Source organism: Rhea pennata, chromosome 2 (genome assembly GCF_028389875.1).
Source record: "Rhea pennata isolate bPtePen1 chromosome 2, bPtePen1.pri, whole genome shotgun sequence".
Lineage (NCBI taxonomy): Eukaryota > Metazoa > Chordata > Aves > Rheiformes > Rheidae > Rhea > Rhea pennata.
Window position 1 is genome coordinate 17,215,538 of NC_084664.1, and position 16,627 is coordinate 17,232,164.

Consider the following 16,627-nt stretch of genomic DNA (forward strand, 5'->3'; position numbering starts at 1 on the left):
CATGAGCCTGTCTTTCCCTGCTTTTCTCTTTCTAAGGGCTAAAAGGTGGAACCCATTCAAAAAAGGTTCTGATTTAGATACCTGAAGTTAGACAGATATGCTTGAATATTTAGCACCCCAAATCACGTTTCTGGCTCTTGGCTTTATGCTTGTCTCTGTTCTTTTGGATTTAGCTTTCACTGATATCTGTTTTCACTAAAGCCTATTGCACTGCAGGAGAGAATTGCTCCCTGAAGCTGGTTGATGTAGATCCTTTAAATACTGGCTTATACATTAAAAGACAGACACAGCTGGAGTGAAGGGCACTAGGCTTTTGATCTTAAAAAAAGGACCTGTGTTTAAAGAATTTTCATTTTATGCAAATAAATCCACACAGAAAAATTCTGTGTAACAGAAAGTATGTTCCCTTTAGAGACAGGGGAAAGCAGCTGTGCGGCTCTCAGAGGACACAGCCTGCAGGTGCTGTGCGTCAAGGTTGTCAGAGAGTAAGATTCTCAGCTGCGATACTTCAACCGGCCTTTGCCACAAAGGGACAGAAAGACTTATTTGTGCAAGGGGGTCCCTTGTGGCTTATGTCTCTTGAGAGGGAGTCACTACCCTTCCAGGTCCATGTGCTGGAAGGGAGCTGCTTGGCTCTTTCAGATGCACCTATCTCTCAGGGTGGATATTCTTTTTTTTTCACTTTTTTTTTTTTTTTTCCTTTTTTCTTGGGTGATGTAAAACCTATTTGAGAAATGTTTGTTCAGAGGTGGTAGCTGGCAGGCATTTTTCTGTTGGGCAGCCTGTGCTCCCACTTTGGTCAGCTCAGAAGAGTCAGATAAATGCTTCTGGAGAGTTGCAGAGGACAGTCTGGTCCAAGACTTACTTGGAACAAGAGGAGTTCCTATTTGTAGGACTGGAACACTTTTATTTTTATTTCTCAATTTTTGGTCGTGCAGTCACGACTATGGATTTTCCCCCTCTTCCATGTGTTTTTTCACTGAATTCCCTGACTTAACATAGGCAGTATTAGAGAATGAGGAGAGATGGAGAAAACAGAGGGAGGACATTGAGTAACTGGCATTTGGTTTCCTTGCACCTAGGCAGATCAAAAGTGCTTGGACTTCATCTCCTTCCTCTGGTCTTTGACACCCAAAGGGATCAGTATAGTTAAAAACAGCTATGCAGTGTCCTGTGTTTCTTGGTGATCTGTGATTTGCCAGGGGCTAGCAATGTAAAGGGATTGTTCACTAAGCCTTGGCTGACAGCATAGGTACTGTGAAGGCACTGCTTGACTTTTGTGGCACGAGAAGGAGATGGACTAAAGTGCCTACTTATCTTCCAGGACAGGAAGGAGAAGATGTATAGAGAGCTGGAAAAATATCTTTTTAAGAAAATAAAGATGAAAAGAGTGGAAAACACATACAAAAAGATGTTGGACTAAGATAGCCTTTTTCTACCTTTGGATCTGAAAATGCTTCTGAAGAGGGTAGGTGGGCTACACCCATTTTACAGACATAGAAAGTACCTCAACCTTTTTGCAAAATTCATCCAGCAAGATCAGAATCAAGAGTAAAAGACTATCATCATGTCATTGAACTTCTGGAAGCTTCCTTTTTACTCCTCCTAGCTCGTGTAGTGATATGTTTTGGTATCAATGTCATCTTTCCCAAAACAGAGAGGTTTTACTGAGTGCAAAGGTTGGAAGAAAACTATCTTAAGCTTGGGATTTAGATGGATTTCAGATGAAATTGGGTTATTCCAGCAAAATGTCTTTTAAACTTTGAGAAAAACATATTGGTTATGGGTGAGATTACAGAGGAGCTAGACGATTAATTGCTTTGTTCAGTGAGTATTCCCAGCTGTCCTGGGATCCAACTCCCTGTGAAAGAAAATGCCACGACACAGCTTCCCTCCTCCATCACCAAGCTAACATTCTTCATCCCTTCCCAGCTATTCTTTAGCTATCTTGACACAATCAGTAATGAAAAACAAAGCCGCCCTCCACAGACTTTACTTTTACTCATTGCTTTCTAGCTATTTTCCATACAAAAGTGAAATGTCAAATTTGCCTATACTGGGTCTGGAAACCACAGGGCTGGGGTTGGATTATTCAGTTGTAATATCAAATGCAAATTGGATCATGGGTTATGTTTTTGGGACTAGAGTATAGAATGACTGGCAAGGAAAGAGCTACTAAGCTCTGGTTGCCAGGGTCTGGAAAGTGGGAAAAGGCTGTGGTTAATTCAACTTTGAAAATAGCCTCCTACTGCTTTGCTGCCTTCATGAGAATCACCACTGGAAAACAGGAGACCTTCCCTTGCCAGAAGAGTTCAGCAGCCTGGAGTACAGAAATTCAACCTCATAGTCTAGGTCTGGACAAGGCAGAGCAGAGACTCTGGCTGCCATGTATTGGGTTTTATTTTCTAAGGTTCTGGGTTATATCTCAGTCTCCTCTACTACAAGTGTCCTACCTTATAAAAATAATTCAGCAAGAGTAGGAGAAATTGTGTCTGTATAGCTCACCAACTGGAGTAACCATGTGGGTAACTGGCTCAAGTCTTAGCATCCCCAGCAGCTTAGGTGTGTTAGACTTTATGCATGAGATTAATTGTCTCAGTTAACTAGAATCCCAGTTTAGAAAGAAGAAGGAATTAAAAATGGAGAAGGTTTTTGGCTGGAGTTCAAGGTACTTAGGGGTAAATGAGAACAAGCAAGGCATGACACCTGGCAGAAAGGAAGGATGGCTACAGGACAAAAGTGGGATGCTCTCAAGGGGTTTATTGAAGATTCAGAGGTTGTTGATGTTGCTTTGGCCAAACCGGGCCTAGTGGTGATGTGTTCAGAGCCAAGAGTAGAAGCTGATGAACTAGAGACATAAGGTCAGCGGTGGCTAGGGAATGTGGTGACACTGCCGAGTAATTTCACATACATTTTGTTCACCACTTCCTACTTTTGGGAAATTCTCTCATAGTGTGGTTTTGGGTCTCCGCATCTTTGGGGAAGTTGCTAAAGCAGAACTCACATGTCTCAGGCATGCTAGAAGCGCAAATTGCTAGATGTCAGTAGATAGACTGACCATCCAATAAGAAAAACGTTGATTCAGGTGCTCTAAGTGGTGCCTATATAGACCTGAAAGGAACTGATGAGGTCAGGCTCATGTTCCTGTAGGAAAGCCCTACGGAAAGTCACAGGAAAATTGGTTTCAGGACTGAGGTATATTGGTCCACGCCTCATGGGTAAATTCAAGAAAGCTGGAGCTCCAGCTGAAGGGTTTCTAAAATCATTTCTGCCTCTTTCTGCACCTGCCAGAAAATGCTTCTAATAAACAGTGTGTCTCAAGACTAGCCAGAGCAGCAAGCCACCTTGTCCGATCCACCCGGCCTCCTCCCGGCGTCTCCCCGTCCCCACCCCGATCCCCACGGACCCCTCCTCCTGGTTGCCCGGGCGTTCACAGCCGCCAGGGCCCTGACGAGAGCGGAGGCCCCTGAAAGGAGCGGTGAAGGCGGCAGAGCTGAGCCTGGGCACGGAGCCGAGCAGGCCCCACGCGAGCCGCGGCTCCCCGCTCCGCCGCCGGCCCCGGCGCCGCTCCGCCCGCCCCGGGCCCGTGAGCTCCGCGGGGCCCGTGAGCTCCGCGGGGCCCGAGGCCGCCGCGAGGCCGCGTGGCGCCCGCAGGTGGCGCTGCCGCCGAGGCTTCCCGCCGCCGCCTGGCGTCTCCGATTTTATTATTTTTTTTTTTTAGGCCTTAATTGGCTATTTACGCCTCCCTGAAAAACCCCGTGTTACTTCTGAGGGAAAATAGCTGCGTCCGGGTGCACAGGCGGTCGACGCGCTTCAGCGCGGGGCTGCCGTGTTACGGGGCAGGAGCTTCCAAGATACAAAAGCTGCCACTTCTGCTCTTGTCACGTTTTCCCGTGTGTAAAAAAACACTTGGGGGGCGGGGGGGAGGAGGAGTATGTTTTCACTAGGGGCATTTTCTGTCCTTCTGAAAGGAGACCCGACCTCAAGAGCTGGTCTGGTGGCCTCCTCCCAAGGAGCGTCCAGCAGCCCCACGGCACAGAACGGCCGTGGCCCTGCGGCGAGCAGAGCGCAGGAAACACCGCTGCTTCCCCTCTGCTGCTGCCTGACGCCCTGGGCACTTTCCAGGAGGGACCTGAGAGGTCTCGAAACCCCGCGTGGCGTGGCGTTCACCCATCGCCGCGCCGGTCCGCGACGCAGAGCCGCTGCCGTGGCCTCCGAGGGGCGTGAGGAAGGGGCTGCGGCAGCACGTCGCCGCCCTTTGGCTCCCCTGCGAGAAGGGGAGTAGAAGAAACAGAGAAATGAGGTCTTGATGCTGCTGAAGGGACGCTGGGCAGGAGCAAGGGGCCAGCCCTCCCGACAGCCTGCGCTGAGGCCTGTCCGTGGCTGTCGTGCCGTCCTGGGTACGGAGGGCAGGCAGGAGAGGGTGAAGGAGCACTGGAGAAGGGTGATCAGAAGTTAAGAGGGGGCCCTTCCCAGCTGTGATTTCATCTCCTGATGTCCTCACCCTCAGCAGCACGGAAGAATCCTTCAGGAGTTCTTTGGACTTGGCAGTTTCTTGCCAGAAAAGAAACTTGCCAGCCTTTTTCCCACAAATTTCCACCGAATGGTACAGTGAAACCCAAGCAACATCCGGTAAAGGGGACAGGAAGGCAAAACAACTCAAGTTAGGTCTATGGGCTGATAGGAAATCAGAGATCAGCTGTAGCCATTTTAAATAAGTGACTGTGCTGAAAGAGGCTTTTTTTTTTTTTTTTTTTTTTTTTTTTTTTTTAACAGCACTGTCTTTATGTAATTGAGATTTTTGTTTCCTGTCATTGATCAACCTCTCTGCTTCACATCCCCATTACTATGATGAACTACTTCAGCTGTTTATATGGTTCAAATGTATGGACACAGCCTAAAAAAAAAAAAAAGAAAAATCTTAAGGCAAAGTTCTAGGAAATTGTTCAGAAGTCTTAGAAACTGAATCAATGGGGATGGGTTGAACTTTGCTTTTTTTCTTCCAGCCTTCTGTGTGTTTGGCAGATAGGACTTGCACTGAGAAAGGGTCCTGGAGTTCAGATGCCTCCCCTGCCCGAGTGGGGTGGAGCATGGCACAGGATGCAGGTCATCACAGATAACAGCCGGGTGTATCCGGGGCTCAGCTTCCCTCTCCCACACTGCTTACTCTGCTCTCTCCCTCTCCTTCACACACCGCTTGGAGGGAGGTTCTGGGATAGGATATGATCTTCAGAGCTGTTAACAGCTCATCAGATGGCTAAAGTCCATGTCATAGGGCATATCCTGCTGATTCAGCAGCAGAGGGCAATTCTTGTCTCAAGGGGAAGGATTGAAAAAGAGATAAATGTGTCTTCTTGGCTTAGAAGGCATGAGTTACACCTTGCAACCCTATCTGGCTGATATGTGGACCACTATTACAAAACTACACTGTTTAACTGGTATAATTAAAGTAATATAATTTCTCACTTATGGACACAATTGTATGGATATAAATGTAGTCACCAGCATTTACCAGCCAGTAAATTATGACTTCAGCTGGAATAATTATGCTGCTGGTCAGAGCTGTGGGTACACCAGACTTTTGTGGTTGTGGGATGAATTTTTTTTGGGGGTGGGAAGAGACTGGGGGGGTCTAAACAGATCGAAAATGACTTATGGGAAAAAAAAGGTTTTCTTGGCATTTCAAACAGTTTTAAATTAAAAAAATAATCCATAAATCTTTTATTATTCCCATTTCCCCAAATTCTCTCTCTAAGCCTGTTATCAAAGTCATCATCTGGCTGGTTATTAGAACACTACGAACATTGCAAAAATTGTTTGATATTAAAAATGTAAAAGTACATAAGAATAAAAGGCTTAGTGTTTTCCATGAACATCCTCTTATATTATTAAAAGAGTTGATAATGTTCGTGAATTTTGTCTTTCATTTCTCTAGGGGAGGAAAAAAGATGTTTTTACGTAAGGAGTGTTTCTGTTAAAATCTAGCACAGTCCTTTGACTGTCCTGACTCACCTCCCTGAAGTGCCTGTGATTCTTGGGAGTAGGGGAAAGGTACGTCTATTTTCAACATGATACTGATGTATTTCAGGGGGACTTTTGGCTGGAGTAACTGATTTATACAAGAACTGTTTAGGGAAGGAGGAGTGTTTCAGGTACATACGGATGTGTCTGCACTTGGAAAAGGAGCTGAAAGGTAATGCAGAAGGAAAAGTTTTATGGATACTTTTCAACCTTGTGTGTTCAAGAGGAGGCTGGGAAGGGAAGGAAGGAAGAAAAGCGGCATATCACAAGTGAAGAGAGCTGTGACATTTTACAGCAGCTGAAGATCTCCTCCACGGTGTTTGTACTTCTTTCATGTGGTGTTATCAGGGTTCTTTGCAAGGGTTTGTTATCGTATTCTCCCAGACAGAAAGCAGACAGCCATCCTTTTGACCCACATCCTGCGTTTTACAAACCTTCTTGTCCTGTGCCATCTGGGATATTTATAGTGTGACCTGCCACTGGGAGAACAGAGGACTTCCTTTATACTCTAAACTTTATGTTATAATAGTAATGAGAAACTGGGACAAATGACAAGCCTTCCTGCCCACAAATATCATAACCCTGCCACTTCAAATGGCACAAGTTGGCTATGTCACTGTGCTATTTCAGATTTTTGCTTATTCTTGCTACTGTAGTGAAACAGCCTAAAGGCTATACCAGGGGCAATATGCAAAAAGTATCCTAAATACTCCACAAGCTAAATGGAGTAGAGAAGGGGTGAAGGGAGAAGCTATAACTCCTCACTAAGGGCAACTTTTCTCCACCCAGTCCTTCCCAAGCACTGGCTGTCAAATTAATGACAAAACAAGATAGGGCTGGTCAATTATTAAGTATAGTGCTGCAAAGCTCAGATGAAGTGTGTTTTGCTGACCTGTCCCTTCAAATAAAGGGCTTTATTCCAGTTGATTTTGGTGGACACTTGTTTTGATCTTGATCATAGTTAAGAGAAATATTATTTTTTCAAGGTGTAAATCAAAGGAGCTGGCTCCCTGATCAGCCCCCCTTCCTTTCTGCACCACACCTCCTGAGGTATGACATTCCTGCAGACTGGCTTTAGCACTTGTCTCTGGATAAACTGTGCTAAGGGTTTCCCAGGGCACCTGTTTTTCTTTCTCCGAAGAAAGGGAAGATTGAGAGCAAAACACAGAGAGAGAATCCACCTTTAATTGAAACTGTGTCCGGATACCAGTGTTACCCAGAAAAGGTCAAATGTGCTTTAGGGCTAGAAGAGGTCAATGAAAGAGATAAAGAGGATGAGGTGTGTCTAGAGTAAGATAAGAGCAAAAGGTCTTATCTGATGAACAAAGGGTCAGGGCTGTGTGGGTGCAGTGTGAGTTAGCTGGTGACTCTCAAAGTAGTGTTGGACAGAGGGTACAGGGAAGCCCTGCAGCTTGAAGGATTTCTGGCTGATTGAGCAAGAATTCATCCAAGCGAGGGCTTGTCTGCTGCAGCAGCCAGAAATACATAGTCCTCTCTTCTTTATATTTTCCCGTGTTTCTGGCTGACTTGCTCTGCAGGCCAGGGTGGCCCTGAGTGCCACATTTGCCTGGTGGGAACAAAGGACAGTGCTCCCCTATAGGATATGGACCAGCCCTTGCACTAGAGCATGTGGTTGGTACTGTGTGCTGAACCCTTTGCCATGATTGGAGATAATTGTAATTTAATTCAGGGGTAGGCATTAACAGGAGAAAAGGTATATACTGGGTTGGGTGATCTTTCTTATCTGCTCAAAATAACAGCCATTTAGGATTTTCCAAAGTCCTGAATGCTCACTGCTTCCATTGCTTGTACTGGCACTCATGGCAGACAGCTGAGGCCATTGCAGGCCAGTATCAGCCTTGGTACTATCACCTTTCTGTTTGGGGTGAGGGTGGGTGGTGGTGAGTGGGAGCAAGTGCAAAAAGGCCTGTGCAGACATGTTTTCACCTTTCCCACTGAACTCTGTAAGCTCCCCAACACAATTCCAGCCTCTGTTCCTTGCTTTGAAGGAGCAGATCTCTGTGTAACAGGACAATCTGGTTCCTAGGCAGTCTGGATACTTCTTCTCAGTGTAGCTGATGATAGTAAATGGTTCAGTTATGTTGTATAAGGCTACTACTGAAAAAGTGATAAACAATATTTGTGCAGAGACTAACACTAAGGTAAAGTGTAGAAACAAACAAACAAAAACCTGTCAGCAACTGGAAAGAATTGAATGCCTCCCTTCTCCTAGCTGGGGAAAAATTAGGAAAAATGGTCTCTAGATTAAAAGTAGGTGGAAGATGAGACTATGCTGGAAGACCTCCAGAAGCTGGGGAAGGAGAGGGTATAGTGAAACCATATTGGCTGGATGTTGGAAGAAAAAGGAGAGCAAGACTGCCACAGTGATTTCTATGTGCAGCATCCCCTAATCCTTCTGGTCTCTTGTTCTCACGTGTCACCAATAAACCTGTAGGAGTTCCAGGATGCACCCATTGCTTCTCCACAGCATACACATGAATGTAACAGTGAGGCCTCACCTGCTTATAAGCCAAAGACAAAAGACAGACTTTCATGCTCCAATCCTTAGTGTGGCTTACGCTTTTGCCTAAAATGGGTAGTTTCTTTTTTATATATATACATTAATGCTTAGCTTTCTGAAGGTTCTATCAGCACAGACACAGAGTATGCTATTCTTTATTCCAGCATAGTCAAGCTATACTATCCCAGTGCCATTTCAGCTTCTGCAAAGGGAGTGGAAAATGCTCTGGAATGGTAGCTTTAGCTAGCGCAAATGGCTGGTTGCCAGGAGGACCAGACACTTGCACAGAGGCAGAACATACTCTAAAATTAGCAAACAGGTAGTACACAGCTTGGAAATATGACCTAGAATCTGTGAAGAACTGAGTAAGTATGGATGTGGAAAGTAATTTTTTAAAAAATGAACACATGAAAGATAAAAGACGATTTCTGTACCTGACGACATAATAGGACTACCGGTATGAGGTTTTAGTGTAGTGAAGTAGCAGTCCCCTGAAGAATACTGTAGCCTTTAACACTTCACTGATTACACTTACCTTTCTTCAAGGTAATCCAAACTGTAGGGGACATGTTCCATTTTGCCCCATACTAATAACAAATCCACAGAGGAGCATATCCATGCAAAATCTTTATTTGGAGAATATCTCCTTGTTGGATACCAGCCTCCCTCCAGTTTACATGTAAGCACAGAAATACATTATTTGTATTGTGCAGAAAAAATACAAAGAAATTCTTAAAACACATTCATCCTGTGACATCATATAAATACTACTGCAACTGCTTACCCCTGTTTCCTCCCTCTTTCCTCTATCTCTGCCCTTGGGCTACCTAAAGTAAAAATCCAGGTCAATGAGCTAGTATTGGCTTTGAGGATAGGCCATAGTATCTTGAAAGTCAGTGTGGAGAATTACGTGCATTGTATAAGGACAAAGAAACAAGAACACTGATACATACTGTCTAGCACTTACATCTCCTTGTTTTCCTCCCAGCTTAGGAATAGCTTTTGGAATGGTTCTAATTATTTTCTCTGCCAGTCCAGAGCTAAAAAAAAGGCTATGATTGCTGCTGTTGAGAGTAGAAAGTTCCTCCTTTACTTTATAGTCTGTATGCTACTACGGTTTCTCTTGGCTGGGAAAATTCCATTTTTATTTCTAAACTCAGCCATGCGTTGGTCAATTCTGACTTAAGTACCCTTCACTCTCTCCCTGCTGTGCAGCTTTGCAAGCCATATTGTAAACATATTTCTCAGCATGGGTGGGAGATAGCATTGTGGTTTAGGGTTTTGCTATTGGTATCAGGATTCCCTTTTCTTTGTTTGAAACATTTTTTTTTCTTTAAAAAATAGAGCTGATGATAAACAGCTTTCCTTTAGTTCCCGGAAAGTTCCCAGTTCACTGAACATTTCTGCACTAGTTGGAACAAGAGAATTAAATAAAAATTGCCCAACTTTTCTAATAGTTTCAATGATATATAGTCATCATCTCATGAAATCTCCAGCTTGATCCTTTAAACTGTTACTTGTCTGTATAGTCCCAGTACATTTAGTGCACTACTCATATAAGTGAAGCTTACACCAGTAGATCAGGACTGCAACATCATGCCATTATTGCCACTGGTATGAAAATAGAGGAGTATTTGATCCTTAACCTAGAAAATACCAATGCCCTGCAGGAGGAGTGCTTTACAGAAAACATTCAAAAGGCCGACAAGCTACCAATCCTTTCCATTCAATTTAGCATAGGTTACCTTATAGTTTTGTTTCACCTATTTAAGTGAATGGCTTCTATTAGGGAAATACTCAGTTCTCAGATATACTTGTTTCAGTTAGATCTTGAACCTGAGCAACAGTGCAAGAACTGCCATTTGAAATACAAGAACATTTCACTTTTACTTTTATCCCACTAATTTTTCCCATGAAAAGAGGCAGAGATGAAAATGTCAATGTTTTAACCCAAAAGGGAGTTCCAGTACTATGAAAACAACATTCAGTTGGCTGTCCATGTGCCAAAGGCAATAGAACATTGACCATAGATACTAATATTGATTTATAGTATTAGATAACAGGAACATTCTACTAAATTCAAATATTTATATATAAATAAGCCTAGTGGGAGTGGTTATTTTCAAGGGGTGCACCCTTGACATATTAGTTTTATTCATTGAACACTTCAAACATGTACTGTAAACAATCTCTCATGTTTTTTTCCAAGACTTATTAGATGTTTAAGTATATTGATTATTTACGCCTAACGTTCTTGCATTATTCCATGTCCTGTCAAGAGCTGAGTTAAGGAATCCTGATGGTTTCAGTACAGGACACCGTTGTCTGCAGTAAAGACTAACTTGCTGGTAAAATCCGTTGTATGAAATAGTTCAGTATTTCATAAGTCTAGGAAGGCTTTTTTAAAAAAAATTAACTGATTACAAGTGTATCCCTGGGCATTTCAATTACCAATGATCTTTAGTCATTGGTCATCCCTCCTTTGCTTTTCCCAATCCATGCCATGGATTAGCCATGAATCCAGTGGGATTTGAAAGCCATACCCAAGAGCTCTGCTCAAACCACTTTCTCCTACCCAATTCAAAATCACTCCAGCAAGAGTTGTAGTGAGATCAAGTAGATAGTGACTCTTCATGGAAACAACCTCCAATTTATACTCAGGGGAACCACACGAGGGAGCACTTTTACCTTCCAAAAATGACATTCTCCTCAGGGAATCCCTGAGAGTCTTCTTGCTTCACACTTCTCCACTGGGACTCCAAAGTGACTTGTCTTTCTTTGTTAACATGGGTGAGTAAGGCTCAGTAGCCCCTGAAGCTCAACAGAAGACAAGGGCCTGACACTTTGGATTCATTTTTGATTGTCCTGGCAGCAGAGCTGATACCTTAGCACTGACATAAGTGCTGTTACTTCCACTAACCTCTTGCGCTATCTATTCTGGATTTCAGCAGAGTACACAGAACGAGATGGCAGATCTTATTTAGCTACCCAGCTCCACAGGAGTCTCCTTGTTTAAACGCTTTTTAAAATGTATAAACCAGGCACTGATTCTTTGCATGGGAATTTCTGGGAATGCTTGTGAAAGTAACATCTGTCCAAATAACCACTTTGATATCTTGTTACTCAACACAAACTCCCCTAGTTACAGCAGTATGGCAAACTAGCTATACAAAATCTGATAATAATGTGATTTTTGAGGAACCAGCTCTTTTTCTTGAGAATAAAGATAAATGTGCAGTTATCCACTGCTGTTCTGCAGTCATATTCCTGCACTGGAGGAGACACAGGAAAGAGACTGCCACATCCTCTTCCTCCACACCTCCTCACTCCTGAGCCTCTGAGATTATCATTACCAGTGACAGCTATTGCCATGATAGTTTTATGTACCCACTGAGACAGACACTGAAGTCACCATTTAGGGTATTGGGTTTTTAATTACATTTAGTGTAAGGGTAACTTTCTGTTGACTGGTATTTGCTACCAGCAAAAGGTTTCTGGAAAGGTGTCCACCTATGGTATTCACCAGCCCAGTGAGATACCTGACGTCTTCTTTATGACACAGGTACTGTAGAGACACTGAGCCACAATTCATAAAAATGTATTTTATGTATTTCTGAGATGTATGTATCATAGTAGGAAAAGAAATAACTACTTTTGCTAGACAAATACAAAGACATTTTTATAGCAGTACTACCTCTAGTCTTTCATCTATTGGTCAGTCACAAACTACTGCACAGTAAGCCTTCCTAACTGACTTTCTAGATTTTAATTTCTCACTCTTAGGCAATAAAACCTCCCCTTCAATAATTTTGCTTATTTCTTTTTTTTTAAAGATACTGGCTCTTTGCATGCATTGGAAAAGTAATCACCTGACATGACTGATTTCAAAATCAATTAAGCCTCTCCTCATTAGAAAAAAAGATGCATGAAAACCTGTTGTTTCTCAGAGAAATGAACTGGAGTAGTAGTACTGGTGATACATGACTATTTAAAGTTCTCCAGAAATTAAAGGTAAATTTGCCAGGCATCTCAGTTTTACTAGTAAGTGGGATGATGAGAATGCAAGTGATTCATTTTACCAAGTGGGTCTTTGTGGAGAGATCTATGGGGAAAACATATTTTGTAGGCATTTACTACCCCTAGATGTCCTACACAGATATTAGTGAGAAAGATGGCTTTTAAAAGAAAGGTGGGTAAAGTAAGACTGATGGGAACATTTTGGCAAAAGTATTGCTAGGGAGCACACACAAGAGTTAATAAAACCAATTATGCACGACATTTTCTTTTTAAACAAGCTTTAAATAGTCCATATTTAACAGAATCATGTGTTACAGACAAGCAATTCTTGCTGCCAAAGCACAGGATAAGTGTTTTTCCCCTTGTTTTTCCGAATTACAGACATAGGGAAAAAAAACAGTATTTCAGTAATTTAAAAGATTTTTAAAAATAAAATTATGCTACAAAAACAAAAAAGGCCAGTAGAAGAGACCAGTGAAGTACATGAACAAGTCATCAGAAGAATGTTAGCAAACAGAAACACTTAAAAAAAACCCACACAGGAGTGGACATGAAGGCTTTAAAGATACAGATACTATGGAGGCTAATTCAATATCAAAAAGCAGAATGCATGGGCTTTACAATAAAATCCGTAATTCATGCATTTGTGTGTGCAGATAATATATATTTAAAGCCATGTATTTAAATACCTCAGAGAAGACGTGGAAACTCCTCCCCAGCAACATCAGCTGGCTTCAGGGAAGAATTTAACCCAGCTTTATTTGTTTATATATACTGGCCTAATCCAAAACCACAATATGTAAAAAGAAACAAAGTAAAAGAAAGAAACCAGGTATTTTATCTGAGCTGTTCAGAGACACCGACACAAAAATCCATACGCACTTTTTGGTAATTACAGTCATTGGAATGTTATGGCAGGAACACCAACTCAGACGGTTCTCAGCTGTCTTTCAGAAAGTTGCTCCAGGAAGGCGATCCAAGGGTTGAGCAGGGAAAAAATAGAAATTAACCCTGTAGTACACACACACATATACAGATGGCTCTTTTCACAACAAAATAAGATAGCACTACTGAACATGTGGCAGTATGGAGTGTGTATTAAGATACAGAAGTGGAATTTGCTTGGGTCACTTTCACTCAGAGGGATAAGTCTTCTTAAAATATAATAATAATAATAATAATAATAATACTTCTTTATACTTGCCACTTGTTAGCAATTGTTTACATCGTAGAAAAATAGATAGTATTCTGTAACAAGAAATATAGTTACTTTGTTAAAATGGGCTATTTTAAACCAGCTACTATTCTGTCATATAAAGAATTTCTAAACAGCAAAACAAAAATAGGTAATACTGAGTGCAAAACAGCCAGTGGTATACTTTGCATTGGTTTGAAACACTAGTTGCCAGCTACTGTAATTACATATTCTGTACACAGTCCTACAAAAGTCTTCATCTTTTAGAAGCTTGGGGGTTTTAGCTTTTCTTCTCTCTAGGTGGCAAATAAGTATTTAATCCAAGTAATTTCAAACTCTGGAAGTCAGAAATAATTTCACAATCAATCCTCACTACCATTGTCTCGCACTCTCTCCCCCATTCAGTGCAGCAGCACTTTCTACTTAGCCAAAAATCTCTTAAGTTAAACAAAGTTTAGACTTCAGAGACTAAGAAGTTTAGCTTATATATTCACATTCTTTTAAAATTCATTTCACTAATCTCCCACATTTACATTTACACCAAAGAGAAAGCTCAAAAGCCTTGTTTCATGCATTTTACCATCCTCGCTGAAGACTGAATCACAGTTCAGACAAAATCTCTTTGCTCACTGTAGGCATTACATCTTAAATGCTACAAAGCCTGATGGTTTCAATGTGGAAGTCAGATTTTTCTGTGGTCTCTGCAACAGTTTTATATATGAATAGCTAATTCCTAGTGGCATGGGTAAAGGCATCATTAGTACACCATGAACACCACAAATGGAGGCAATATCCAATCATCAAAATACAAAAACAAACAAAAAGCACCCAGCAAAAATTGGTGAAACATTCTTAGTAGAGCAGAAATCTCTCTGTTCTCATCTCCATTTATATCACACCTTTTCAACTTTGGTGGGGTCATACGTATCTGAAAATGACAAGAAAACAGTATTAAAACATATTCTGAAATATACTCAATGTTAGTATGTGCAGCAAGTCAGGGAAATGAGACATCTTTTTCTCCTAATACTTATTTTTTAAAAAGAAGGTAATACTGGACTGACAGCCCTAAATAGAAATACTACATTCCTGACTCAAATTCTGTACTCACACCAGTGTAACTGGAAGCTACTTAGACCAAATGTAAGGGGATAAAATTAGGAAATCCTTGGGTAGGGAGGAAGAAACAAGCTCATTGTCTTACTTCTGATTTTCAGATGCTTTCAGAGGGAGGGAGAAAGAGAGACATAAGATGTCCTCTTTTTGGACAGAACTCTAAGTAAATTCTGCAAGCTTCCTAGCATGGTGTTTAAGGCTACCTGAACAAGCGATGATACAGTTCAGTCATGAGGACATTTTAATTCACTGCAGGTCCTCCTCAGATTGAGAATAATTCAGTGGAATACTGGAAAGCATAGATGTGTTACATCAGTACAGTTAGGCTGTCTCTCTTCAGTCTGCAAATTTGCAGCGTGTATTTTGAACTTTATTCACTAAAGCACAGGCCTGGCTTACTGCCATTTTTCTAAATTTTAAGCCCATCCCTTCACAGTGCAGAGCACTGACTGCACTTCACTTTTCCTGAACCCCCAAAGGCACTTTTCTATCAGACTTCTTTATAGGATTTGCCTAGACGTTTGCCATGATGTAGGCATATATGCGCATTTTCTTCCATGCTTGGGACTTTGTGGGAGTTTGTGCTGTGATTATATTGAAAGAGCTTGGCCTTGCGAGATCTGCCTGCCCTCTACTGTCATGCACGTCTGCATTCCTCTAGGCACCTTGGAACGCAATGCAACGCAATGCAATCACAGAGCGGAAGAACGAGAGATACCGAAGGAGCAGCCTGTAAGCGCACAAGGGCCTGGACAAACTTGCACTACAGTCTGTGCTACCATGTGCTACTTGTGATTCTTATATAACTTTATAATGCTAATCTTAAAAGTCCCTCGGGCAGGCTGAATTCCCATAGCACTCTCATTTGAACAGTTAAGCATGAAAATAGTTGCACACATAAATATCACATTTAGGAGTAAAATGTTCACCCTGAAGACTTTTATGTAGATGTGAGTGACTATTCAAATAAGCATAAAAACTCTCACAGTGAAAATTTTACTCCTATGTGCAAGTATCCACCTGCAGCATCCAGACTTATATCAAGGGGAGATTGGCCAAGAAAGAGTTTATGGATTTTTTCCCTAGTGGCTGGATTATTGGTGCTGGATCCCTTACCCTTTCTCGTCCCAGCTCTCCTCAAATTGCAAAGCCAGCCAAGGAAAGAGTCTGTGCCAGCAACACCTATGTTTTCAGAACTGCTTATTACCATGCACTCTCTTCTTGTATTTCCAAATGTCTAGGACAGCCACCATATGAATGCAAAAAACCCAAGAGGGAAATAGTGTTCAGGGTGCACTCTGGGACAGTGCTGCTGCTTTCTAAGCTTAATGCACTGACTGCATGGGAAGATCCTTCTAAAGCAGTAATACTTTTACAATTTTAAATGTTTTCCCATCTAAACTACAAGAACGTACAAAAATTCTGAACTGTTCTGTATGAGATTGACCTAAAAATAGAAATGGATTCACATTTTCCTGATTTTCCTAAGGCCGCTATGGACCAATTTTCAGACACACTGATACTAATAGTTCACCTCAGAATTGCAGGTGCTCACTATTTCTGTGTGTGTGTGCTTGGTGGGGGCAAGAAGGTGAGAACACAGGTCACAACACATGGAGAATCTGCATGATTCAGTTTATTCCTTCAATGCTTACCCAACATTTTCAATATCTAAACCAAGCACAGAGGAGGGCCAGACTGTCAGGAGGAATTCTAGCTATGCCACACTTCTAGAGGTGCAACATGAGAGTTCTAGC

At 42.1% G+C, this 16,627-nt stretch overlaps 1 protein-coding gene across 4 annotated transcripts in view; it reads right to left on the reverse strand.

Moving 5' to 3' along the window:
• Positions 1-9,156: 9,156 nt before the first annotated feature.
• Positions 9,157-16,627, reverse strand: part of JCAD (junctional cadherin 5 associated) — a 68,512-nt gene continuing 61,041 nt past the window's right edge. For all 4 annotated transcript variants that reach the window (XM_062568981.1, XM_062568978.1, XM_062568980.1 and 1 more), the window contains one exon: positions 9,157-14,682. In XM_062568981.1, coding sequence (XP_062424965.1) covers positions 14,648-14,682 — 35 coding nt within the window. In that variant the 3' untranslated portion in view covers positions 9,157-14,647. The remainder of the gene's footprint in view (positions 14,683-16,627) is intronic.